The sequence below is a fragment of the Aquarana catesbeiana genome, linkage group LG05 (assembly GCF_042186555.1).
Source record: "Aquarana catesbeiana isolate 2022-GZ linkage group LG05, ASM4218655v1, whole genome shotgun sequence".
In the NCBI taxonomy this organism is placed as follows: domain Eukaryota; kingdom Metazoa; phylum Chordata; class Amphibia; order Anura; family Ranidae; genus Aquarana; species Aquarana catesbeiana.
Genome location: NC_133328.1, coordinates 338,845,727 through 338,872,689, shown reverse-complemented (window position 1 = coordinate 338,872,689; position 26,963 = coordinate 338,845,727). Strand labels below are relative to the sequence as shown.

The window sequence follows — 26,963 nt, the reverse complement described above, 5'->3', positions numbered from 1 at the left end:
ACCCAAACTTAAGGCTCATTCCTATGTATTACATACAGTACATCTGATCCCAGCTTTACAATGACACACAATGATTGTGATTTACTGATTCATCCTAGGAAAAAAAAAATATATATATATTTTTTTTTATATATTATATATTTATGGCCGGGGCCCTATGTCCGGGAGAGGTGTGAACCACAAGATTAACAACATAAAGTAGACCTGAAGTGTGCCCTGGTCTGCAGGACGGTATGCCAAGAGATGGGGGCATACCCAAGATAAGTAAGTGGATGGTTTTGTAGAGAAAAGGTTTTAAGAGAAGTGCCCTAAGAAGGGGAAAGGGTGGGTGGATACCGCACACTAGAACCGACACAGACCAGTGTGGGTGGTCTGCTTAAAGGGGTTGTAAAGGTAAAAATTTTTTCACCTTAATGCATTCTATGCATTAAGGTGAAAAAACTTTTGACAGTACCGCCGCCCCCAGCCCCCCCGTTTTACTTACCTGACGCCTCGAATCTTCGCTGCTCGTGCTCGTCATCTTCATTGCAGCTCAGCCTGGTCGCTGATTGGCTGCAGTGGATGGATTGAAAGCAGCGCAGCCATTGGCTCGCGCTGCTGTCAATCACATCCGATGACGCGGCGCGCCGGGGGGCGGGGCCGAGTGATACAGCGAGCGGCTATAGCCGCCGGCTGTATCACGGAAGCGCGCCCGCAAGCACTCACCACCGTGCGAGGGAGCTCGCATGAAGGTGGTAAATGCTTGCGGGGAGGAGCTGAAACAGCCGCCGAGGGACCCCAGAAGACCAGGTTCGGGGCCACTCTGTGCAGAACGAGCTGCACAGTGAAGGTAAGTATAACATGTTTGTTATTTTAAAAAAAAAAAAAAAATAACTTTACAACCCCTTTAAATACTCCCGGGCTCCTCCCATAATTTCAGGCCACCATACTGGCCTTCCTATTTATGGTCAGAGCCCTATGTCCAGGAGAGATGTGAACCACATAAACACATCACAAGACTAACAACATAAAGTAGACCTGAAGTGTGCCCTGGTCTGCAGGACTGTATGCCAAGAGAAGGGGGAAAAAGACTTTGTTAGGAAGGTAATTATTTATTTGAGCTGATAACGTCCTACAGGGCAAGTTTGCTGAAGGCTTGTGACATTTCTGCTTGTGGATTGGAGGTATTGAGCAAAGCAAGCGGATTTCCACCTGCCCATCTTCTTGATGACGTGGTCCGGGACCCTGTTTTGTGACGCTGCTGATGCCACTCCAATGAGGAAGGAATGTCCAGAAAATCAGCTGGGGTCAAAGCCTAAGTTAAGCAAGAGCAACGTGTCTGGTGAACTGGTTACCACTTAAAGGGTTAGTAGGGAAAGGTAGCAATAGGCTAGACTCCGAGAGGTAGGACAGATGAGCTAATAACTAATCTTGAATGGCCACTGGGCACAAGGCGTTATGAGTTTGGAAAAGTTTGATATCTCCCCCCGGGACCGGACTGTTGCATTTTGGATGCCATGAGGTGCAGGATGAAGTAACTCTGGTGGCATGTCAGATGGTGTCTGCGTAACACCTGGCAACTGGGGCCAGTGTGATAATGAACTCTCTCAAGCTTAAGAAGCCATAGAAGGCCAGGTAGATGGCTGCTTAAATGATTAGGCTGGGCCAAAACCCGAAAGGGGAAAGTGACAGGATGTTAGACATGTCTCTGAAAATGGAGCTGCTGACAGGTAGGTGCTTGCTACTGGTTTGGGGTTGTTGCCTGTGAATACCGTGTAGGATCGTTTTGACTGCATGGGCAGTGAACATGGTTTGGTGGGATCTTGTAAGGAAATGAAATTTTGGATGCCAGCTAAGTAGAGTCTAATAGTATTGCGTGACAACGCCAACTGTGTGTGGCAAAACAATATGAAAGCCAATGCCAAGATGTGCTTGAGATCTCCTGATACTGTCCCGGGGTTTGAGGCTAGGAACTTGTCGTAGGACTTCCAAGCAGTACGGTAGGCCTTCAGGGTGTTGTAAGATAGTGATTGATTAATAAGGCGAGTCACTTTGTGAAGGTGTTGCTTTAAGCCAACGTTAGATGCGACCAAGGTGGGATAAGCGATGTGGCCGGGTCGGCTCCAGGTTCCTGTGAAAAGAATGATGCAAAGTTAAAATGGGATAGTGCATTGGCTGAGGTATTGTACTTGCCCGGGATATAGATGCAGTGCACATTGAATTGATGCTGTAGGGATAGTTGCACCAGCCTGTGCAGGAAGGACATGATGGCCAGCGATTTGGACCTGCCTTTATTTATGATATTGGCCGTGGCCTGATTGTCTGTGGCAAACGTGACTGTTTGCCCTGCCCAGGTGCTGCCCCAGACTTGTGCTGCTGCCACAATGGGGTAGAGTTCGAATAATGAGGAGGACTGACTGAACCCGGGATTCAGGAGGATTTCTGGAGGCCATGGTCCTGTAAACCAGTAAATTGCAGCGAAATCCATAGAGGCTGCGGCGTCTGTGACTACCTGAGGTGAAGAAGAGGATGCTGATGGAATGAACATTGATATGCCATTCCAGTTCATGAGAAATTCATCCCAAACTATTAGATAAGCACCTGAACGACCACAACATACAGGGATATACAATGTAATACTGACATATAATCACACACAAAGGTTGGACTTGATGGACTTGTGTCTTTTTTCAACCTCACCAACTATGTAACTATGTAAGAGTGATTGATTTTAGCCACTTGCAGAGATGTTTGCAACAATTGCATGTAAGCAGCCTTATCAGGAAGGTGAAAACAAAAGATAGCAGAATTTGAGTATATAGGAATGACTGTACAAATAGATTGTGAGATACATATGTTGATACTTGATAAGAGTAACGTAAAGCCGAGGATCCGAATCATTGTGCTGCTGTGTTTGTACCATCAATGCAACTGGATTCAGACAGGGATGGGGTGTGAGTAACGGTGGTGTTTGTAGTGCCGATGATCCGAATCGTTGCACCGATGATGTGACTAGATTTGAATCGGGCTGTCGGTGTGAGTAACGATGAGGTTTGTGGTGCCGTGGATCCGAATCGTTGTGCTGATAGTGCGACTAGACTCAGATTGGGCTATTGGTGAGAGTAACGGTGGTGTTAGTAGGAGATGTGGTGTTTGTAGGAGATGTGGAAGGGGGGTTTGTAGTGCCGAAGATCCGAATCGTTTGTGCCTATGATGCGAATGGACTCGGATCGGGCTGTCGGTGTTTTTGTAGTGCCGAGGATCTGAATAGTGGTGCCGATGATGTGACAAGACTTGGATCGGCTGTAGGTGTGAGTATTTGTAGGAGGTTTAGTAGGAGGTGTGGTATATAGGGCAATGGATTTGAGACATATGCCGCTGATGTGATTTGATTCGGAAGTGGCTGTCATGTGAGTGAGTTACGTGATTTGTAATGTTCGTGCGACTAGATACGAATGGTCCAGAGCAGTGGGCTGCCATGAGTCATTATGTCGCTGATGCGACTGTGCTCGAATAGGGTACAACTCTCAACGAATGAGTACGAGTACATACAAATATCATGGTGAAATTTCTACGAAGCTGTGAGAATGGGGCAAGGGATTTTTACGACATGAGGTGATGACAGTTTTACGAATGGGAACGTGCTAACTAATGGTTCGTTTGTAGGAACGGTAACAACAAATTATACCTGTGACAGCGAGCGTGGAACGATCAACGAAAACCTACGAACTCAGGAACTGCAGCACCCTGGAATTCGAAAACACAGACTCACAAACACGCAGTGAGCTGGCAGAGTCGGCCTGGTGACATAATACCACGCACTGGAACCAACACAGACCAGTGTGGGTGGTCTGCTTAAATACCCCCTGGGCTCCTCCCATAATTTCAGGCCACCATACTGGCCTTCCTATATATAATATATATATATACACAAAAAACATTTTTGGATCTTACTTTTCCTTGAAATAATCTGTATTCAAAACCAAGTAATCTATGTTGTTAAATCAACAGTCTCTGGTTCCTTTAATTAATCAACCTCCAATGATCTGATCAACTGCCTGAAAACTAAACACTCCCTACGTGTATATAGAGAAACTTTTAAGCAGGGTAAGCACACTGAGCTTGTTTTTCATTCAGTGGGTTGAATGAAAAAAAAAAACGCACAGATCCCTGCATCAACACAAGTGATATTGGTACAGGGATCTCTCTTGTTATGGCTTTATATTCTGACAGCGAGGACTCCCCCCCCCCCCACCTCCAGAATACACTGATTAGTGCTTGCAACCACTGGCTGCAAGGTCTGATCGAACATTGGTTTTCCAGCATGACAATTTGACAGAAACCATTTGTTGGACCAGCTTATATTGAACAGGCAGTTTTGCACATGTATCAAAAGTCACATGGCTCCTGCTTAGCTGTCCTACTTTCGGTATGTGTATACCCCCAGCTTAAGTCATTATAACCTTCTAAAGGCTAATATACAAGATTCTATATTCACATAAGATACATAAGGGTATTTCTTTTGCTGGCAGGCTCACTTTAAAACATCAACAGACAATGTTTGCTACAGTATAGTACTGATTTAATAAAGTATATTAACAAGAGTAGGAATAAATTGCTATAGCATGCTTGCATCTTAGGCCTCATTCACGCGAGGTGGATCCGCTACCCCGGAGTCTTAGTGGAGACTTCTGGGAAAGCCAATCGGTCAATCACACAAGCAGGAGATGGCATATCTGGGGGGAGGTCTGTACACATCTGTGTACAGAACAGCTCCAGGTAGCCATATTGCTTTGCACTTTACAGTAAATTACAGAGCTGCAGATTGAAAAGGAATGGTAATTTTAAATAATAAATTACAATATGACTTGTGTCACAATTGTGTATGATATATTATTTTTTTTATTTAATATTTTCTTTTTTCTGACAGAAGTGGAATTACCCTTTAAATACCCAAACATCTGCAAAAGTGTGTTTTATTGCTAATTGAATTAAATGGTTGAAGTAAACTAAATTTTAACTATTTGCTTGCCCAGGTATCAGTTTGTATTCCTCTACTAAATCAACTCCCCTGAGTTCTGATAACCTAAGTACTGTAGGTAAAGTATGTACTGTACACCATAAAACGCACAATTGTGTTTTTTTTTTTCCAATAAAATTTTTATTGCAAGTATTAAAGAACAATACACAATAGTGACATCCAGTACATTAAGTACGTCAGTCAACAATGACAAGCATATTTTTGTTGTGTTGTATACATGGCAAGCATATAAAAATATTTTGAACATTATTCGGTCTGAACTTCCAGATGAAACCCGTCAAAAAGAAAAAAAAAAAAATCGGATGGATTCAACCCTAGCAAAAGTTAAAATGAATGATGCTGGGTGTAGAGCTGGAGTCTCATTTCTGTAAGACGATGAACTTACGTGAAGGGTGAATGAGGTGGATGGAAAAGGGTCTGTTTCTAACTGTGTCCTTAAGTTGCATAAGTTCCATGTGGAACAGCCCGATGTTGCGAAAAGAAATGGGATGGTTGGGGTTGATCTGAAAGATATCGGGGGTGTATGGAAAGGTATTAAAGATGAAAGAGAGGGAAGGGATTGGGGAGTGGGAGGGGAAGGAAAGAGGATTTTCCTCCTTGGTCTTCGTGGTCAGTAAAGCTACTTCTATCAGGCAGAAATATATGTATATGGTAGAGGGGGTATGTTGGAAAATTGTGCTATAAATCTAAGGCAGTAGTGTTGGTATTAGTAGTTATAGTCCTCTACGTGGGGTCCTCCCAGACTCGTCCCTTGTTGTTTTTAATGATAACACACATGAGAAACCTAAAAAGGCCAAATCTAACAGAAACATCTTATAAATACATAACATAGTTTGAACAATATTCCAATGTGTGTTTTCTTTCTACGTAGCCTCCCTGGCGGTTTTCCCGAGTGTGGCTCGGGGTTAAAATTCAGGACCATTAGCGGTAACCCCGAGCCACACTCGGGATTACATCGCAGGATCCTGGTGAGGCTTTACTTACCTTGTCCCCCCGCTGTGTCCGTGGGCTCCGTCCTCCTCCGAAGCCTCTCTGTGCCAGGCTCCGTTCCCTGCGAGCGGCGCGACGCACGGGGGCGGAGCCTGGCGGCAAATTCAAAAAAGTGTAAAAACCATAACACATACAGTACTGTAATCTTACAGATTACAGTACTGTATGAAATTATTTTGCATCCCTTTTGTCCCCAGTGCTTTGTCCTATGCCCTGCATGCAGTTTTATATTATATATACTGTTCTTTCTGCCTGGAAACTGGAGATTGTCGACAGCAACCAAAAAGTGTCCCTTTACATCAAAAGTAGCTTTAGACCAGCTAGAAAACAGCAATAGTAAATTAGAACACTTGCAGAATTGAGCGATAGTGAATCGTGGGGAAATTTATTTTATTATTAATTTTTTTTTTTTTTTAATTATTTATTTTTATTTATTATATTATAATTTATGTTTTTGTGTTTCAAACTTTATCATACCCGGGATATCTACTAGACTATTGTTTGGACAGATTTAAGTGTGTTATTGTTAAAAATTACAGACCTACAATATAAAACGCCAAATTTCCATGCAAAATAATTGTACCGCTTTCAGCACCTAAAATCCGAAATAATCATACCGCCAGGGAGGTTAATAGAGATAAGAGAATCCACTTGAGTTTGATTCACTAAATCTTTGGCGAATACTCTCTAAAATTCCGGTAACCCAAACAGTGGTAAATCCTATTGAAGTCTGCAGGAGAGTCTATGGGGCAGCCTTATAAGTAAGCTCTGACCTTTTTAAGGGAGTAATAGGCAATATACTATAAAAAAGGCATGGGAAGCTGGACCCTGCCATGGGTAACATGTACCAATACTGAAAATAAAAAATAGAAAAAAAATGCTGATAACAGTGAAAGGGTCTTTTCATGTGTCTTTGGGAGCAGCAATAAACATACGCAAATTCTTTAACCACTTCAGCCCCGGAAGGATTTACCCACTTCCTGACCAGGCCATTTTTTGTGATACGGCACTGCATCACCTTAACCGACAATTTTGCAGTTGTGCGATGCTGTACCCAAACAAAATTGATGTACTTTTTTCCCACAAATAGAGCTTTCTTTTGGTGGTATTTGATCAACTATGCAGTTTTTACTTTTTGCGCTCTAAACAGAAAAAGAGCGACAATTTAAAAAAAAAAAAACATTTTTTTTTTACTTTCTGCTATAAAACATTTCCAAAAAAAAAAACAGTTAAAAAAACTAAATTATTCATTAGTTTAGGTCAATCAATATGTGTTCTGCTACAAATTTTGGTAAAAAAAACCCCCAATAAGTGTATATTGATTGTTTTTTGCGCAAAAGTTATAGCGTCTATAAAATAAAATAGGGGATAGATTTACAGCATTTTTATTATTTTTTTTTTTTTTTTTACTAGTAATGGTGGCAATCAGTGATTTTTAGCAGGATTGCGACATTGCGGCGCACAGATCGGACACCTACTGTAACTAAAATTTTTGACACTTTTTTGGGAACCAGTGACATTACTACAGTAATCAGTGCTAAAAAATATGCACTGTTATTGTACTAATGACACTGGCAGGGAAGGGGTTAACATCAGGGGCGATCAAGGGGTTAAATGTGTTCCCTCACTGTGTGTTCTAACTGTATGGGAGACTGTGTGACTGGGGAAACACACAGATCTGTCTTCCTGAGTAGCAGAAAGACAGGATCTGTGTGATCTCCCCTGTCAGAATGGAGATTTGCCTTGTTTAAACTTGTGGGGAACAATCATGGGTTGCCGGCGGACATCGCTGATTGGCTCCCCCGCTGCCCAATGTGTACCACAAATCACTGTGTACGAGCTGACATACACCTACAGCAATTTGCGCGATTGAGCCCCATTGCCGCAGTATAACTGCGGTGGCTGGTCCTTACATGGGTAAATTAAATGCTTGTGATATGCCAACAAGTTTGAAAGTGGTTTTCTGAGGCTGTCCCTAATTTTGCTGATACAATTCTGTCCTGTCCTTGGACAATTTCTTTGGAGCTCTTATTAATAATTTAGGGACTGTAGGTGACACACCAATGTAAAATTGACAGCATCAGGAACATTTTAATGAGCAATACTAAGCCCAAATTTACTAAATACAGGTAGGGGTTCTAACATAAAAATGTAGAAACGTCAGAGACTACAGACTACTTGCCTTTAGTTTTATTTCAAATATTGCAGCGTTGTGCTTGAAACAAAAGGCAGCATCTAGCACAGATGGTCAGTAACAAGTGAATGCTTTGCTTTGAGAACCCCGAACATATTCTCTTTAGGATCACCCACATTGTACTCTGGATGGGCGTTTCCTACAGGCACAACGTCATACCTGTACATCACTGGCCTCTTCCAGATACAGGGTGCGCAGGGAGATGGAACAAATACATTTTTCAGTAAAAAGCAGCACATAATATACACAATAACACTTGTTACACTGTATAGTATTAACACTGATCACTGTATTTGTGTCACTAGTGATGTCAGTGTCAGTTAAGACCCGTACACACAATGAAAATATCAGACATACTAGGCTTTAGTCAGTTCCCAGCTAATATCAGTTAGTATCAGATTTCCCGCTGCACTATTACAGTCCCCACTATAAGTCACTGATCGCTGCCATTACTACTATAAAATAAAAAAAATACAATTTATATAATATTTAGGCTTTAACTTATGAAGAAATTTGATTTTTAAATTTTTTTTTATTGGCTATGTTTTATAGCAGAAAGTAAAAAGATATTGTGTTTTTTTTTTTCTCCACATTTTAGGTCTTTTTTCATTTATATAATAAAAAAAACCCAGTGGTGATTAACTACAACCAAAAGAAAGCTCTATTTTTGTGAAATAAATGACATACATTTTATTTAACCATTTCCTGCTCGTCATATAGCAGAAGAATTTCCATAAAGTGGTTAAGTTATCCTGACTGGACATCATATGACGTCCAGCAGGTTAAGCCGCGATCGCGGGGGCACGCAGCATGGCGATCGTTGGTGTGGTGTATCAGTCTGCCACACTGAATCACTGATTTCCGTAAAGAGCCTCTGATGTAGGCTCTTTACCATGTGATCAGCAGTGTCCAATCACAGCTGATCACAGAAAAAACAGGAAGACCTGTTTATCAGTTTTTCCTCCACTCGCACTGACAGACGTGAGTAGAGGAGAGCCGATCGGCTGCTCTCCTGACAGGGGGGTCTGCGCTGATCATCAGTGCAGCCCCCCCGAGGATGCCCACCTGTGCCCACCAGGTATGCCCATCCATGACCACCAGGGTTGCCAGTCAGTGCCCATTAGAGGTGCCAATCAGTGTCCATCAGTATAGCCTGCCAGTGCCTCCTCATTTGTGCTGCCTATCAGAGCCATCTATCAGTGCCCATCAGTGTCACCTATCAGTGCCATCTATAAGTGTCCATTAGTGCAGCCTTTCAGCGCCTATCAGTGTGGCCCATCAGTGCCACCTATGAGTGCGCATCAGTGCCACCTATCAATGCCCATCAGTGCTGCATATCAGTGCCACCTATCAGTGCCCACCAGTGCTGCCTATCATTGCCCATCAGTGCTGCATATTAGTGCCACCTATCAGTGCCCATCAATGCCGCCTTATTAGTGAAGGAGAAAACGTACTTATTTACAATTTGTTATAACAGAAACAAACAGAGATAAATATTTGAAAACAAGTCAGTCATTTTTTATTTGTTCAGCAAAAAATAACCCAAGTGGGGATTGAATATCACCAAAAGAAAGCTCTATTTGTGGAAACAATTTTATAAAAATGATGTTTGTGTACAGTGTTGCATGACCGCGCAATTGTCATTAAAAATGCGACAGCACTGAAAGCTGAAAATTGTCATGGGCAGGAAGGGGGGAAGTGCCCGGTATTGAAGTGGTTAATTACAACATTGCTTGACTGTGCAATTACCAGTAGTACAGTGCTAAAAAGAAAAAAATGGCCATGAAGGGGGTAAAACCTTTTAGAGCTCAAGTGGTTAAAGAATCCTACCAACATAAAATAAAAAGTAGGAGACCCCAAAGTATATTAAAACCCTAAAATACCATTCCTTAACCACTTCAGCCCTGGAAGGATTTACCCCCTTCCTGACCAGAGCATTTTTTGTGATTTGGTACTGCGTCGGTTTAGCTGACAAATGTGCGGTCACGTTGTACCCAAACAAAATTGACGTCCTTTTTTCCCCACAAATAGAGCTTTCTTTTGGTGGTATTTGATCACCTCTGCGGTTTTTATTTTTTGCGCTATAAACAAAAAAAGACCGACAATTTAAAAAAAAAACAATATTTTTTACTTTTTGCTATAATAAATATTACCAAAAAATATATAAAAAAAAAATTTCTTCCTCAGTTTATGCCAATATGTATTCTTCTACATATTTTTGGTAACAAAAATTGCAATAAGTGTATATTCATTGGTTATAGAGTCTTCAAAATAGGGGGTAGATTTTGATTGGCATTATTATTATTATTTATTTTTTTACAAGAAATGGAGGATAGCTGCGATTTTTATCGGGATGGCAACAGATTGGACACTTTTGACACTATTTTGGGACCATTGACATTTATACAGCGATCAGAGCTACAAATAGCCTCTGATTACTGTATAAATTACACTGGCAGGGAAGGGGTTAAACACTAGGGGGCAATCAAGGGGTTAAGGGTGTTCCCTGGATGTGTTCTAACTGTAGGGGAGATAAAAACAATCTAACCCCAAAACAGATAAAAACCCTCAAGAATTCTTTCTTAAGCAAAAATCCTACTTTTTTAAGAGATGCCCAGCAAAAAAAAGGCTAAATAAAGGCATCATTAATAAAAAATAAAAACAATATAATCCAAAATAAAACAAAACTCCAAAAATAAAGCCCCTTTAAGCAAAAGTATTTTTGTTTTTCTAAAGGGAAATCTTTGAGTGATAGATGGGACATCAGTTAAGAGTCACTTAAGAACTCAAATCAATACAAACAAGCCCCCAAAGTTAAAAAACAAAAAGGCAGCAATTGGGTTGTATTGCTTAAATACCTAGTAATCAGAATTTAAGCTGAAGTTTAGACATAAAATAAAGTATTCTCTATAGCTTTATCAAGCTAACTTACCAGTAATAAAGCATGTTCTGCATCGTGCAGGCAACTGAATCCTGTAGAAATCTTCTCTGCAGGGATGCCCAGTCCTCTTCCTGTCTCTTAATTTCTAGAGCTGCAGAGGTTAATTGCTTCAGGTTTTCTGTGAAGCTACTGTGAAAATGTTCCCAAAGAGGACCTGCCCCTTACTCCCTCCTACTCCATTGGAAGACTTTATTTCATTGCTTTCACTACCTGTAACATGAACTGCAATTGAGAGAGAAAATCCTGTGACTAATCAGACTCTCCTCTATTCATAAATCATGCTACAGGTAGTGAAAACAATGAAAGAATACTTCCAAAAGTTGAAGGAGGGGCTGGTTCCTCATTGGGAACTTTTTTTACACCAGCTTCACAGAAGATTCAAAGCTATTATCTCCCACAGTGCTGGAAGTTCAGAAACAGGAAGAGGACAAGGCATCCCTGCACAGAATTTCTACAGGATCCAGCTGCCTGCACAATGTGGGACATCCTCAGCTACAGGTAAGTTAGCTTATTAAAGCTATAGAGAATGGTTTTAAAGTGGTTGTAAACCTTTACATTTGACCAGCATTAGGTAATACACAGAGTTAAAAAAAATTATCCTACTTCTGTACATACTGTAAGTTGTAGCTGTCTATCTGCATCAAGGTCCTTTGTAGATCATTTTGAAAACACAAAGAGGAAAGGATTTCTTCTTTGATCTAGGAGCTGGGGGCATGGATCTGAAGTCTTCACAAAGCTGACAGCTCTGAGCCCTGATTCACAGGCAGAGTACTGCATCTCCCTTCCCCGTCACCTTTTTAGCTCTTGGTGTTGGGATAACAGAAAGAGAAATGACACTAAGTGGTTTGAAGAGAGTCAATAGCACAATATAGAACAATGTGTTTTTTCATATTTTGTGTCTGAGGTTTACAACCACTTTAAGGCTAAACTCAAGCTTTATAGTTCCATTCCCTAACTGACCCTAATTTCTCCATATACAGTTTGTCATTTTTCTCTATCCTCTTCATACAGCAGCCTGCAATTTTTTGCTGCCCTTTGCCCTCCCTTTTATAATGAGGGGACTGGAGTATCCAAAACCCCCCTTATTGGCCCTTCTAAGCCATGGAGTAGTGCATTATGCTTTTAAAAAAAATTCTACTGGGTGAATCTGCACATAAATTTCCTTTGGAATTAATAAAGTATTCTGAATCTGAATAAATACACCAGGCACAAATTAGCAGGCACAGCCACACAGGGGCTACATTCCCCTACACAGATTATGCTTTTACAGGGCATAGGGAGTCTGGGACCACTGGCTGGTACATGCTAACCGAGCAGCCTTATTTAACCACTTCAGCCCCGGAAGGTTTTACCCCCTTCCTGACCAGAGCACTTTTTACAATTCGACACTGCATCGCTTTAACTGCTAATTGCGCGGTCATGCAATGCTGTACCCAAACGAAATTTGCGTCCTTTTCTTCCCACAAATAGAGCTTTCTTTTGATGGTATTTGATCACCTCTGCTGTTTTTATTTTTTGCGCTATAAACGGAAAAAGACCGAAAATTTTGAAAAAAAATTATATTTTCTAATTTTTGTTATAAAAAAAATCCAATAAACTCAATTTTAGTCATACATTTAGGCCAAAATGTATTCGGCCACATGTCTTTGGTAAAAAAAATGTCAATAAGCGTATATTTATTGGTTTGCGCAAAAGTTATAGCGTCTACAAACTAGGGTACATTTTCTGGAATTTGCACAGCTTTTAGTTTATGACTGCCTATGTCATTTCTTGAGGTGCTAAAATGGCAGGGCAGTACAAAACCCCCCCAAATGACCCCATTTTGGAAAGTAGACACCCCAAGGAAATTGCTGAGAGGCATGTTGAGCCCATTGAATATTTATTTTTTTGTCCCAAGTGATTAAATAATGACAAAAAAAAAAAAAAATTACAAAAAGTTGTCACTAAATGATATATTGCTCACACAGGCCATGGGCATATGTGGAATTGCACCCCAAAATACATTCAGCTGCTTCTCCTGAGTACGGGGATACCACATGTGTGGGACTTTTTGGGAGCCTAGCCGCGTACGGGGCCCCAAAACCAAGCACCGCCTTCAGGATTTCTAAGGGCATAAATTTTTGATTTCACTCCTCGCTGCCTATCACAGTTTTGAAGGCCATAAAATGCCATGATGGCACAAACCCCCCCCAAATGACCCCATTTTGGAAAGTAGACACCCCAAGCTATTTGCTAAGAGGCATGGTGAGTATTTTGCAGCTCTCATTTGTTTTTGAAAATGAAGAAAGACCAGAAAATTTTTTTTTTTTTTTCTTTTTTCAATTTTAAAACTTTGTGACAAAAAGTGAGGTCTGCAAAATACTCACTATTCCTCTCAGCAAATAGCTTGGGGTGTCTACTTTCCAAAATGGGGTCATTTGGGGGGGTTTTGTGCCACCTGGGCATTCCATGGCCTCCGAAACTGTGATAGGCAATGAAGAGTGAATTCAAAAATTTACGCCCTTAGAAAGCCTGAAGGCGGTGCTTGGTTTTCGGGGTCCCGTGCGCGGCTAGGCCCCCAAAAAGTCCCACACATGTGGTATCCCCATACTCAGGAGAAGTAACAGAATTTATTTTGGGGTGTAATTTCACATATCCCCATGGCATGTTTGAGCAATATATCATTTAGTGACAACTTTGTGCAAAAAAAAAAAAAAAATTTGTCTCTTTCCTGCAACTTGTGTCACAATATAAAATATTCCATGGACTCGACATGCCTCTCAGCAAATAGCTTGGGGTGTCTACTTTCCAAAATGGGGTCATTTGGGTGGGTTTTGAACTGTCTTGGCATTTTATGCACAACATTTAGAAGCTTATGTCACACATCACCCACTCTTCTAACCACTTGAAGACAAAGCCCTTTCTGACACTTTTTGATTACATGAAAAAATTATTTTTTTTTGCAAGAAAATTACTTTGAACCCCCAAACATTATATATTTTTTTAAAGCAAATGCCCTACAGATTAAAATGGTGGGTGTTTCTTTTTTTTTTTTCCACACAGTATTTGCGCAGCGATTTTTCAAACGCATTTTTTGTGGAAAAAACACACTTTTTTAAATTTTAATGCACTAAAACACACTATATTGCCCAAATGTTTGATGAAATAAAAAAGATGATCTTAGACCGAGTACATGGATACCAAACATGACATGCTTTAAAATTGCGCACAAACGTGCAGTGGCAACAAATTTAATACATTTTTAAAAGCCTTTAAAAGCCTTTACAGATTACCACTTTAGATTTACAGAGGAGGTCTACTGCTAAAATTACTGCCCTCGATCTGACGTTCGCGGTGACACCTCACATGCATGGTGCAATTGCTGTTTACATTTGACGCCAGACCGACGCTTGCGTTCGCCTTAGCACGAGAGCAGGGGGGACAGGGGTGCTTTTATTTTTTTATTTTTTTTCTTTATTATTTTTTTGCTTTTTTATCTTATTTTTAAACTGTTCCTTTCATTTTTTTTTTTAATCATTTTTATTGTTATCTCAGGGAATGTAAATATCCCCTATGATAGCAATAGGTAGTGACAGGTACTCTTTTTTGAAAAAATTGGGGTCTATTAGACCCTAGATCTCTCCTCTGCCCTCAAAGCATCTGACCACACCAAGATCAGTGTGAAAAAATGCTTCCCCAATTTCCCAATGGCACTGTTTACATCCGGCGAAATCTAAGTCATAAAATGCTCGTAGCTTCCGGTTTCTTAGGCCATAGAGATGTTTGGAGCCACTCTGGTCTCTGATCAGCTCTATGGTCAGCTGGCTAAATCACCGGCTGCATTCTCAGGTTCCCTGTTGAGACAGGAGAGCCAGAGAAAAACACGGAAGACTGTGGGGGGGGGGGCATTCCCTCCCACTGCTTGTAAAAGCAGTCTAGAGGCTAATTAGCCGCTAGGATTGCTTTTACATGAAAGCCGACCGCTGGCTGAAAAGAATGATACCAAGATGATACCTAAACCTGCAGGCATCATTCTGGTATAACCACTCAAAGTCATGAATGGCGTACCTGAAGACAAAAAAATGGTTAACAATAAAGCACAGTGAACAGTAAAGTATAAAAAATTGCATACCTGAAAAGCAAACATGATAAAACATAATAACAATAAAACATTGCAGAATAGAATACAGTAAAAAAAGAGCAGAACAATAGAGAGAGAGAATAGAGAGAGAGAGAACAATAAAACGACAACTATTTATTTTTTTTAATTTTTGTTTGTGTTTTTTTTTTTTTTTTACACTTTTTTTTGTAACTGTAACTTTTATAACTGTAACCGGTTCCAGGTTCGGGTCTCTCAAAATGCGATGGCATCTTGGGAGACCCTGTGAAAGTGTGCCTAGTCTGTGCAATGCTGTACCCTACGCTAATACTCAACTAGTGAATGGTAGCGTTCAAAACATTCACCAATGCAAAGACCAGGATTGTCAGGACAGGAGGGACAATAATAGCGGGTGTCACGCCTATATCCGCGCTTGCTGTAGACAAGACATCTTTTTTGGGGGGGTTCGTTGGGTAGGGGTACTCGGGAGGACATAAAGAAAATGCCTCTCATGCAGCCAACTGCATTTGGTTGGGGATGTGAATGGGGGAAGTACGGGCGCTGCAGAAGCGGTGGGTTCCCAATTAGGATTGGCGAATGCAGCAGGAAGGGCACTATGGGCACGATGGGCCTGTGTTTGTCTTCTTGGTGGCAGCGGGACACTACTTGTGCTTGCCACCTCACCAGCTTGAACTGCACTTATGGGACTCGCCACGTCACCAAGTGTTACTGCAGTGCTGGTTTGACTACGACCGGGGTGTACTAGGCCGCTGGCGCTTGCCAGTTCACCAAAACGCTACAAAAAAACTGTTAGCGATCGCAGGGATCAGGCCTGACTCTGCGAACGCTGCAGTTATGCGTTTAGTGTTTTGTAAGTGACAGTGATCGATCGATACTGCACTTGGGTGGGCTGGGCTGGGCCAGGCGGAGGGGCAAAACGCAGGTGCTAGCAGGTATCTGGGCTGATCCCGCTAACACTGCTTTTTTGGGAATCCTAAACTGCTGGGGACGCTATTATAGATCTGATCGGATCAGATATTGATGCGTTCAGATACTATACCACTAAGGGAGGTGTACGGTGCGTGGGTGTTAGCGCTACTGGCACTAACCTGACGCTGCCTGGGGCTGGTGCTTGCCATTTCACCAAAACGCTACCAAAAAAACTGTTAGCGATCGCAGGGATCAGGCCTGACTCTGCGAACGCTGCAGTTATGCGTTTAGTGTTTTGTAAGTGACAGTGATCGATCGATACTGCACTTGGGTGGGCTGGGCCGAGCCGGGCGGAGGGGCAAAATGCAGGTGCTAGCAGGTATCTGGGCTGATCCCGCTAACACTGCGTTTTTGGGAACCCTAAACTGCTGGGGACGCTAGTATAGATCTGATCGGATCAGATATTGATCCGTTCAGATACTATACCACTAAGGGAGGCGTGTGCTGCGTGCGTGGGTGTTAGCGGTACTGGCGCTAATCTGACGCTGCCTGGAGCGACGCATATCACCGCCGGGCGATCGGGGGGCTAAACCTTTATTCGGTAATAAACGGTGGGTGCCCTGACACTATAAAAAATAAACAAACTAACCAGCGTCACCCGTAACGGTTATACAGTGATCAGTGGTGAAAGCGTTAACTAGGGGGCAATCAAGGGGTTAAAACATTTATTCGGTAGTATATGGGGGTCCCTGTCGCTATAAAACGCTGACGGCGAACCTAAATATTTACCTCACTAACTAGCGTCACCAGCGACACTAATACAGCGATCAGAAAAATGATCGCTTAGCGACACTGGTGACGGGGGGTGATCAAGGGGTTAAAACTTTATTAGGGGGGGTTAGGTTGGTACCCTAGACCTACAGGGGGCTAACACTCACTGCCCTACCACTTCTAACTGTCACAAACTGACACCAATCAGTAATCAGGAAAAAAAAAAAAAAAAAACAGCTTGGTGTCAGTTTGTGACGGGGGGGGGGTGATTGGGGGGGGATCGGGGGGCCATCGGGGGGGGGATCGGGGGTGTTTAGTGTGCCTGGCATGTTCTACTGTGTTGTGTAGTGTTTTACACTTACTCGGATGTCTTCTCTCCTCGGTGTCGGAATGGAAACTGCCAAGCCGAGGAGAGATGACATCACATCTTCTGCCTGTGTGTACTATACACAGGCAGGGGATGTTTCTCATTGCCTGGGAGCGATCGCGAGGGGGGGGCCACGATCGGATGGCCTCCCCCTCATCTCTGATCGCTCCTAGACAAATGCCGACCGCCGCTGGCATCGGGGGGGGTCCGATCGGACCCCCCGCCCGCGGGAAGGCAATCACGTACCAGGTACGTGATTTTGCCTGCCCGTGCCGCTCTGTTCACATATATATGCGTGAGGCGGTCGGCAAGTGGTTAAGGCTCTGGTCTGCCTCCGTCTTACTGCCCTTAAAAAGTACACATTGTTTACAGCCAAATTCTAATCATTATCACACACCTATCATCACACCGATGTGGGAATAGATTTCTCCAAGCCAACAATTTTTCTGAACAGTGCCCTGTGCTTCTCCTGATATTTTGAATTGTTTCAAGCTCCTGATATGGAATCGCTTCAATTGAGCTAATACATGTAACCATTCTCCATCCTGTACCCCTGACGAAGGTGTAAAGAACTGGAAACGTGTCGGGTATTAGGACATTTTACCCATTGGAGAGTACCAGTGTAATTTTTGCATTTTGTTTGTTTTTTGTGTTTTGCTTTGCTATATGCACTACTAGACATTATACGTCTTTTTATACTTATATATACTCACCTGTCTTATTGTTCCATATTTGTGCAATAAACTTTGTTTACATTTATCCAGTGTTGGCGGTCTATTAAAGTCCCATCCAGGGGGTACTTCTTTCTTGGTATGAATAAATCCACCAAGCTCATGAATATTAGTGAACGCGAACCACATCCCTACTAGAGATATTACTAATTTGCAATGCATAATAAGTTAAAGATACATTGACATTTACAATTTTCAGGTGTTTAGATGTGTATTTGTATATCAGTAAGCCTATTTTACTTTTTTTAACCTAAAAGTGTAATTTTATTATAGTAAAGAAGAAAAAAAGTACATTGATTGTATAATTGTACTTGTAATTGTACATGCACTATTTTAGCATGAAGTATGAACAGTTATGTAAGGAATCTATTGAGTTCTTTGAAAATAGTTACAGCATTGTGACAATAATCTACCACTAGAGTACATGGCTCTGTATGAGGACAAAGACTACATCAGAATTATTAACTGGACAGCTGAAAAGAATGGGAAAGTTTAAAATTGCAGCTAGCCACATGTAGTACAAAGAAAGGGCACTCACTTTGAAGAAATCACAGACTGGCTGCTGAGATCAAATATAGGTGAATATCACAGGAAACAAGGTTGCAAAGAACAGGACGAGGTCTGAAAGTAACAGTTATTTTTACAGCAGGTCACTTGTAATTTTGGTTCAGCATCTAGACCGCTGGACCTGGCTTGAAACAGTGTGATTATTTATTTATATGAATAGATCATCAAATCCTCAGGTGCATGCACTGTAACCTGACAAACTCTTAGAGCTAGGGTCACATAAGACTTCAGTGCTCTTTTCCTGGTGAGTGTTGTTCAAATAAGACCTACCAATATGTTGTTCTACATCATTTCAAACAGAGAAAGGATTATTTTATGAATGAAATACCAAGGACCTAAATATGATTTGACGGCAAGTTTATTTTATGTGTTGGTCTGTTTTTGAGTAACAGAATGAAAAAACAAATGGAAATATCTTGAAATAAAGGATATAGAATGCTAGCTTGGGATCTAAGGTCATAGTAAGATGACAATTATATCATAAAATCCATTATGTTATTGCTACAGGCCAACTCCGACCTTCTGGCCAACTTGATACTGTGATTCAGCTCTCTAGACACACAGATCCATTCAATAAAGCCATGCAAAGAGTAATGGTGATGCACAAAGTGCAGTAACCCATAGCAATGATATTTCAGTTTACTGTAGTCAGATTGGTCAAATATGATTTATTATTTGATGCTGTGCACATTCTATCTTACTGAATAATTGCATAAAGGTCATTTTTTTTGTGATTTCTATAATTGCTTGTATTTGCACGTTTAGCACATAAGTATAGAAGATCTTTATATCAGCAGGGCTCTTTTCTCAGTATATGGTTTTCCCATAAATAAGCTTATGAAAAAATCAGTAATTATTAACTATGTTGTTTTCTCCTGGAATAAATGATGTTTCTTAATCATTTTATGATTTATTTTAATCCAGGCACCTTTGTTGTGCAAGTTACTGCTGTAGATGCAGATGATCCTTCCTATGGAAACAGTGCCAAAGTTATTTACAGCATACTTCAGGGACAACCATATTTTTCTGTGGAATCTGAAACAGGTTAGTGTGTCGTCTTTGTTTAAACACATTCTGGTTACAGAATATTTTAGGAATCACAGCACTTAAATTACAGAAAGTTCATATGTACATATTCATACATTTGGCCACCTACAATGACTGTAAAAATATATAAAAAACATATAACATAAAAAATTCCCAAAGGGAGTACTCACCATCCCAAGCAGCAGGGCCTGTCTTATCAGGCCCAATCTTCCCCCATCACGGCGGGTAGCGCCTCTGAGAACCTTCAAGGACCGGGCCCCCCATTCTTTGGGGGCCACACCCTTGGACCTGTAAAGCACCCTTCTGGTTTACCTTGGGCAAGTTATGACCAGGAATACCAATTTAACAAGGGTCCAGTGCCATACAAGACACATTACAAGCAAAACCTTGCTCTTGAACCGAGGCTCGGGTACCATCCACTTTAGCTATCTTATGCCATCCTAATGGATCCGATTATAACATCCTCACTGGGACATTTATTTGAAGAATTTTGAAGAGCTTCAACAGCCACGACCATCACCTTCAAGACACTGGTGAAAAAACTGAGGTATTTCCTGTATAGGAGGGGTTATATGGGAGGAACCGTCTTACTATTGGTTTCCAGTGTCCAATCACCTAAAGGTAGCATATAACCCAATTAGTTATTATTATGGTGCTCTGTGTCCCGTGATGTACGATAAAGAAAATGTATTTCCTGGAGTAACACTAGTTGTAACTCAGTAAAAAAGCTCAAAATATATTTTGTTCAGTAACCCACAGCAACATATCAGATTTCACATTACCTTGCTTATATCAGTAAAGAAGTAACGTATTTTTGGACCATAAGACGCACTTTTTTTCCCCAAAAAATATGGGGAAAACGTCTCTGCATCTTATGGTGCGAATATACGACAGGCACCACCCCTGCTGGCACCACCCCCGCTGCCATCGTCACCGTCGCCATGCTAGTCCCAGAAGACAGACATCCCAGGCCCCACCGAGCGCCGGGTGATCTCCTGGCCTGACACCTGCTGAGAAGACAGAGCAACCTGAGCAATGGCACAGGTCAGGCTGCATTAATGGCAATAGTCAGGCTGCATTTATGGCAATAGTCAGGCTGCATTTATCGCAATGGTCAGGCTACATTTATCGCAATGGTCAGGCTGCATTTATCGCAATGGTCAGGCTGCATTTATTGCAATGGTCAGGCTGCATTAATGGCAATGGTCAGGCTGCATTAATGGCAATGGTCAGGCTGCATTAATGGCAATGGTCAGGCTGCATTTCTTTGACACAGGTCAGGCTGCATTTCATGGGCCCTGGTAAGTATTTTAGTACACCATTTGGTTCAGAATATTTTTTTTTCCTCTAAAACCTAGGTGCATCTTATGGTCAGGTGCATCTTATGGAGCAAAAAATATGGTAACTACTGACTAAGGACAAAATATATGAATACTTATCAATTTCAGAGTTATATTTAGAGTTCAGATGCTTTAGGTACAGGTAAAATATGCAGCTCTTCCATACAGCCCACATCCTTTTTTTATCTTTACATTCTCTGCTTATCAGCACTGAGATTAAAACCACAATATGTTTTTTGCTACCAAAGCAAAAAGTGTGCCACTTTTTTATATATGCAGGATGTCTTTTAAACTATACTTTAAAGCTTAGCTTTGGGATAAACAAATAGCATCCAAATACAATAATCATGTGTATTCTTATTGAATCTTGAAGTGTTTTCTGTATTTCTTTCAGATGCAGCAATCCAGTATAAAATATTGCCTCTATGCAGGAACTTCCTGTATAAAGATCACTCACTGCTGCTCTTTTTCCTTGTGCCGCGTGAGCAGTCTTGCATCCTCCCTTCTCCTGTAATTTTCTGTAGGACCTGTAGTGGGTAGACCTATCAAATCCCTCCTACATGTCTGATCTCAACATAGGCTACTGTATGTGCAGCGCAATGATTATGTCACACAGTCATGTGAAAAGGTAAGTACACTCCATGGAAAATTTTGACCTTTTTCAACATATTTGATTGGGCAAACATGTATATCTTTATTCAAACAGTGCCTCCAGATAAAAGGTGATACACTTGAAAAAATTACATATAAAAAGATTTCACGTGTGTATCTATTCACATACCTGTAGTCTTAATGAATAAAATTGCAGATTTCTCACATTGATAAAGAAAATACATTTACCCTCACTTCAAAGCTAATAAATTAGAATCAGATGTCCTGTTTTAGGTAACTATGATTAGAACTTCCGTAGTGAGTATGTAGGTGGTGCCTTCCTGCTGTCGGCTGACATCACTCAGTCGGTCAGGCACAGGAATGTCGGGATCCACCCAAATGCCTGGATTGGTAGGTGGCTGAGCCACTCAGCAAGCTGATGGGAGACTGAGCAGCACCCTCCTCCGCCCAGTGAGCTCTTGAGTGGCAGAGCAGAGCATGTGACTTACCGTCGATGGCTCTCTGCAAACTGAGGACTGAGAGCTGAGCACTCAGCGGTGTTTGATTGCTTGGTTCTCAGTCTTAAAGTGATTATAAAGTCGTGTTTTGTCTTCTATAAACATAACAAACATGGCAAACTTACCTGTCCTGTGTAAAGGTTTTGCAGAGCAGCCTAGATCCTCCTCTTCTCGGGCCCCTCTTTGGTGCTCCTGGCCTCTCCTTCCTGTTAAGTGCCCCCACAGCAAGCATCTTGCTGTGGGGGCACCCGAGCCAAGGTGCAGCTTCCTGTGTCCATTCAGGGAGCTGCACACCTTTTCAGACACGGAGACCTGGTTTAGCCCTGCCCGCTCTCTCTCCTGATTGGCTAACTGATTTTAATTGACAGTAACGGGAGCCAATGGTGTCTCTGCTGTGTCTCAGCTAATGATGAGGGAGAGTCACAGATGGCTGAGGTACTCGTGGACATCGCTGGACAGGAATGGGGCTCAGGTAAGTATTAGGGGGTGCTGGGGTGTCTGCTGCACATGGAAGGCTTTTTATCTTAATGTATATAATGTATTAAGATAAAAAATCTTCTGGAGAAGGATCTAGGGGTCCTAATAGATGACAGATTGAGTAATAGCATGCAATGTCAAGCTGCAGCTACCAAAGCAGGCAGAATATTAGCATACATAAAAAAGGGATATATTCCATGTATAATTCTGCCACTTCATAAAACTCTGGTTAGGCGACATCTGGAATATTCTGTCCAATTCTGGTCACCAGTCCTCAGAAGGGATGTGCTGGAGCTGGAGAGAGTCCAAAGAAGGGCAACAAAATAATAAGAGGACTGGAGGGCCTCAATTATGAGGACCTGCTGCAAACACAAAATGTATACTCGCTGGAGAAATGACACTTAGGGGGGACATGATAGTGATTTACAAATACCTCCCAGCATAGAAAAAAAAAACTATTCAGTCCCAGGGAGTGTATGAGGACACGGGCCACACTTTGAGATTGGAGGAGAAGCGGTTTAACCTTAGACTGTGCAGGGTGTGCTTCACTGTCAAGGCAATAAGGATGTGGAACTCTCTCCCACAATTGGTGGTGGCTGCGGGGAGTATGGATATTTTTAAAACACTCTTGGATGTACATCTTAAAAAACACAACATACAGGGATATGGGAAATGATTATAGACACTGACACACATACACTTACACAGGTTGAACTGGATGGACTATTGTCTTTTTCAGCCTTGCCTACTATGTAACTTTACAACCACTTTAATGCTGGCAGAGGACATATGCAACAAAGATTGGTGCTGCATCCGAAGTGAGTATGAATGTTTTTTTGTTTTTTTTTGCAAACCCATACTTCTGTTTTAAACCTTAGATATCTTGGGTCTGATGTTCTCTTTATTTTTTATATGTGTGTCAAGATCAAGGTATCAAGGTATCTCTAAGACCTCCAGAAAAGATTATTATGCAAAATTCATACAAGAAGATATTTCCAGGAAGGGGGCTATACCAGCTTCTGAGACCAAGGGTGTTTCTATTTATTCCACAGTACACCATTACATCCACTGACATTTTTTGTCATGTAAATCAAAAAGTTTAATTGTGTCTTTATTCAGGTTGTGAGGATTTAGTTCAGTAGCGGGTTGTGCGTGACCCCCTGGATGAGTCACAGCACGATCTAATGGGCACACGGCAAGACAGCAGGATCTTGGTGAAACAAAATTGTATTTTTTACAAAGTCTGTGTTTACAAAGTGAAGGTATCAAAACAGCAAAAAAAACAGAAAATAAACTTTTGCCACCTTGGGCATCCAGCTTCAAACACAGGAACCTAAATACTTGTCCCAGAATAGCCTACCACTGCCCTGGCACCTCTGGCACCTTTCTGTCACACATAATGAAACAGTGTCTTTAGACATACAGACTTAATCTCACCACATAGAGAGGTTGCTGCTCACCAGTCTGCCCTACACAGAAATCTGGTTCCAGGGTGAAACATTCTCCCTAAGCAGCCTGGGAGTTTTATAGAGACCAGAGTATTCAACCTGCTACAGTTGAGCTTGTTAACCCCTCAGTGAGCCAAACAGGCTCACTACAAAACACAAAAGTGAAAACAGTTTGTATACAGCATGAGTATAGGACAAATATATCTCCCATCCTGGACACAACCCATAATGTTTCCTAGCTTCCTGTCACATGGTATATCACCTATCTTTGAAGTCACTGTTTAAATGAAGGTCTAATGTTTGCCTGTTTACATATATGTTGAAAACTGTAACAATATCTATGCAGTGTACTTACTTTTTCACGTTACTGTATATCCTTTGTTGCAATTGAGAAATATAACTAAAGGAAATTTTTGTACTCAGAGATCAACGCTAAGGAATCTGTAAAGAAACATGTTTTTTTACTATTTGGCCCATTGAAAATCTTTTGAATCTGCCTACTTCGACACACAAATGTTTACTATAAGATTTATCTATAAGCATCAAGAGTTGCCTAGACAATAGGCAAAAAAAGTGAATATTTTAAGCCCATGTATTGACATTGTTGCACTTACCAACCGGCCCATAGCCGAATGACGGCTGCAGGGCGGTTGGATAACTCTGGGAGGACGTACTATGACGTCCTCCCAGAATTCCCCTCTCGCGCGCCCCCTGGGGCGCGCACCCGAACACATCCGTGACCGCCGGGTCCAGAGGACCCGGCGCATCACGGATCCCGGTAAATGGCCGCTGATCGCGGCCGTTTACCATGTGATCGCGCCGTCAAATGACGGCGCGATCACATGTAGACAGACCGGCGTCATCTGATGACGCCGGTTCCTCTCCTCCCCTCCTGTGTACCGATCGGTACACTGTGGAGGAGAGGGAGATGGATGGATGGCTGCAGCGCTGTGGGCTGTATGTGTAGTGCCCACAGCGCTGCACAGAGACATCCAGCCATCCATCCATCCATGCTCAGCCATCCCTACTACTATGCAATGCTGTGCAATACTCTGCAATACCCCCACAATACTCTGCAATGCTGTGCAATACTCTGCAATGCCCCCACAATACTCTGCAATGCCCCCACAATACTCTGCAATGCCCCCACAATACTCTGCAATGCCCCCCGCCATACTCTGCAATGCCCCCGCCATACTCTGCCATGCCCCCGCCATACTCTGCAATACCCCGCCATACTCCGCCATACCCCGCCATACCCCGCCATACTCCGCCATACTCCGCAATACCCCGCCATACTCCGCAATACTCCGCAATACCCCGCCATACCCTGCCATGCTGAGCCATGCTCGGCTGTACTCGGCCTCTGTATGTGGCCAGGCTGTGGAAGTCTCACACATGTGGTATCGCCGTACTCAGGAGGAGCAGGAGAATCTATTTTGGGGTGTCATTTTTGGTATGTACATGTTATGTGGTAGAAATATTGTATAAATGGACAACTTTGTGTTAAAAAAAAAAAAGCGTTTTAACCACTTCCCGCCCGCCGGCCGTCATACAACGTCTTTGACTTTGTGCGGGGATATCTGAATGATGGTTGCAGCTACAGGCATCATTCAGATATCAGCTTTTTCAGCCGGCGATTCCCTACACCATGAGAATGATCATAACAGCTGTTCCACTGCTTGATCGTTCTTACGGGAGGCGAGAGGGGATGACCCCCCCTCCCGCGCTTCTACCGACTCACCGCTACGATCGAAGCCAGGATCGTTTTTTTTTTTTTTTTTTTTATTTCAGGCTTCCCAGCCTAGAGGTGAGATGTGGGGTCTTATTGACCCCATATCTCACTGTAAAGAGGACCTGTCATGCCATATTCCTATTACAAGGATGTTTATATTCCTTGTAATAGGAATGAAAGTGGTCCAAAATTTTTTTTTTTGGAAAAAAGCATCAAACTAAAATAAATAAAGTAAAATGAACAATAAAAAAAAAAAAAAAAATTTAAAGCGCCCCTGTCCCTGTGTGCTGGCATGCAGAAGCGAACGCATACGTAAGTCCCGCCCACATATGAAAACAGTGTTCAAACCACACATGTGAGGTATCGCTGCGATTGGTAGAGCGAGAGCAATAATTTTGGCCCTAGACCTCCTCTGTAACTCAAAACATGTAACCAGTAAAAAATTTAAAAGCGTCGCCTATGGCGATTTTTGAGTAGCAAAGTTTGGCGCCATTCCACAAGCGTGTGCAATTTTGAAAGGTGACATGTTGGGTATCTATTTACTCGGCGTAACTTCATCTTTCACATTATGCAAAAACATTAGGCTAACTTTACTGTTTTGGTTTTTGTAAAGCACAAAACAGTTTTTTTTCCAAAAAAAACGCGGTAAAAAAATTGCTGCGCAAATACCGTGCGAGATAAAAAGTTGCAATGACCGCCATTGTATTCTCTAGGGTCTTTGCTAAAAAAACATATATAATGTTTTGGGGTTCTATGTAATTTTCTAGCTAATAAATGATGATTTTTACATGTAGGAGAGAAATGTCAGAATTGGCCTGGGTGCTCCAGAACGCCTGAAGGTGCTCCCCTGCATGTTGGGCCTCTGTATGTGGCCACGCTGTGTAAAAGTCTCACACATGTGGTATCGCCATACTCGGGAGTAATAGCAGAATGTGTTTTGGGGTGTAATTTGTGGTATGCATATGCTGTGTGTGAGAAATAACCTGCTAATATGACAATTTTGTGGGAAAAAAAAAAAGTAAAAAAAAACCTTGATTTTGCAAAGAATTGTGGGAAAAAATGACAACTTCAAAAAACTCACCATGCATCTTTCTAAATACCTTGGAATGTCTTCTTTCCAAAAAGGGGTCATTTGGGGGGTATTTGTACTTTTCTGGAATGTTAGGGTCTCAAGAATTTAGATAGGCCGTCAGTACTTCAGGGGTGATCAATTTTCAG

At 41.9% G+C, this 26,963-nt stretch overlaps 1 protein-coding gene across 5 annotated transcripts in view; it reads left to right on the top strand.

The window, feature by feature from the left end:
- LOC141144826 (cadherin-10-like) overlaps positions 1-26,963 on the top strand; it is an 881,011-nt gene that overhangs the window by 463,791 nt on the left and 390,257 nt on the right. For all 5 annotated transcript variants that reach the window (XM_073630880.1, XM_073630882.1, XM_073630881.1 and 2 more), the window contains one exon: positions 19,514-19,633. In XM_073630880.1, coding sequence (XP_073486981.1) covers positions 19,514-19,633 — 120 coding nt within the window. The remainder of the gene's footprint in view (positions 1-19,513; positions 19,634-26,963) is intronic.